Genomic DNA, 1,727 nt, shown 5'->3' on the forward strand with positions numbered 1-1,727 from the left:
GGTTTACTGAGAATGGTGCAACAAACAGAAAACATCCAGTCAGCGGCAGTCCTGTGGGTGAAAACAGCTCGTTGATGAAAGAGGTCGAAGGAGAATGGCAAGAATCGTGCACGCTAACAGGCGCTAACAGGCGCTGACAGGCGCTGACAGGCGCTAACAGGCGCTAAAAGGCTCTAACAGGCGCTAACAGGCACTAACAGGCGCTAACAGGCGCTAACAGGCCGGACACAAACAGACAAATAACGGCACAGTACAACAGTGGTGTGCAGAACGGCATCTCAGAAAGTACAACTCGTCGATCCTTGTCACGGACGGGTTTTACAGCAGGCGACCACACCGGTTTCCACTGCTATCAGCTAAAAACAAGAAGACGCTCCAGTGGACAATTAAGGTATGAAAAAACATTGCTTGGTCCGATGAATCAAATCAAATGTTATTTGTCATATGCGCCGAATACAACAGGTGTAAACCTTACCGTGAAATGCTTACTTACAAGCCCGGGTTCCTGTGGCGTCATGCTCATGATGATGGCAGAGTCAGGAATTGGTGTAAGCAGCATGAGTCCATGGCCCCATCCTGCTTGGTGTCAACGGTACAGGCTGGTGGCTGGTGGTCAGGTGGTGTAATGGTGTGGGGAATGTTTTCCTTGGACAGGTTAGGTCCCTTGATAAATAAACGTAATAAACTGGCTAACGAGTCTACACTGCCATTTACTACACAGCAGTCGTCTCCCTCACGGCCTTACCCAACCAACAGCCTGATACAACAAAAACCTATTAGAAACTCTTATTCCATTTTTTAAAGCAAAAATAATGTTCCCTTCTCATATTACACTAATAAGCTGCTGTCTGTGGTACTTTACAATCACTACCAGAGGAGAGAGGGAGAGAACGAGATGAAGAGAGCGCGATATGGAGAGAACGAGATGAAGAGAGCGCGATATGAAGAGAACGAGATGAAGAGAGAGCGATATGAAGAGAACGAGATGAAGAGAGAGCGATATGAAGAGAACGAGATGAAGAGAGAGCGATATGAAGAGAACGAGATGAAGAGAGAGCGATATGAAGAGAACGAGATGAAGAGAGAGCGATATGAAGAGAACGAGATGAAGAGAGAGCGATATGAAGAGAACGAGATGAAGAGAGAGCGATATGGAGAGAACGAGATGAAGAGAGGGCGATATGGAGAGAACGAGATGAAGAGAGAGCGATATGGAGAGAACGAGATGAAGAGAGAGCGATATGAAGAGAACGAGATGAAGAGAGAGCGATATGGAGAGAACGAGATGAAGAGAGAGCGATATGAAGAGAATGAGATGAAGAGAGCGATATATTGAACAAAAATATAAATGCAACATGCAACAATTTCAACGATTTTACTGAGTTACAGTTCAGGAAATCAGTCAATTGAAATAAAATAAATTAGGCCCTAATCTATGCATTTCACATGACTGGGCTGGGGCGCAGCCATGGGTGGGTCTGGGAGGACATAGGCCCACCCACTTGGGAGCCAGGATCAACCAATCAGAATGAGTTTTTCCCCACAAAAGAGCTTTACTACAGACAGAAATGACTCCTCAGTTTCATCAGCTGTCCGGGTTGGCTGGTCTCAGATCATCCCGCAGGTGAAGAAGCCGGATGTGGAGGTCCTGGGCTGGCGTGGTTACACATGGTATTCGGTTGTGAGGCCGGTTGGACGTACTGCCAAATTCTCAAAAATAACGTTGG

General features: G+C 46.6%; 1 protein-coding gene across 1 annotated transcript; it reads left to right on the plus strand.

Moving 5' to 3' along the window:
• The first annotated feature begins 895 nt into the window (after positions 1–895).
• LOC139580266 (RNA-binding protein 25-like) lies at positions 896–1,336 on the plus strand. Its single transcript, XM_071408816.1, has one exon. The coding sequence runs from the start codon at positions 896–898 to the stop codon at positions 1,334–1,336; it is 441 nt and encodes a 146-aa protein (XP_071264917.1).
• Positions 1,337–1,727: the final 391 nt, after the last annotated feature.

This window comes from Salvelinus alpinus, chromosome 7 (genome assembly GCF_045679555.1).
Source record: "Salvelinus alpinus chromosome 7, SLU_Salpinus.1, whole genome shotgun sequence".
NCBI classification, from domain to species: Eukaryota; Metazoa; Chordata; class Actinopteri; order Salmoniformes; family Salmonidae; genus Salvelinus; species Salvelinus alpinus.

Coding starts and splice junctions, on each gene's coding strand:
- LOC139580266 (XM_071408816.1), top strand. CDS start 896: ATGAAGAGAGCGCGATATGGAGAGAACGAGATGAAGAGAGCGCGATAT.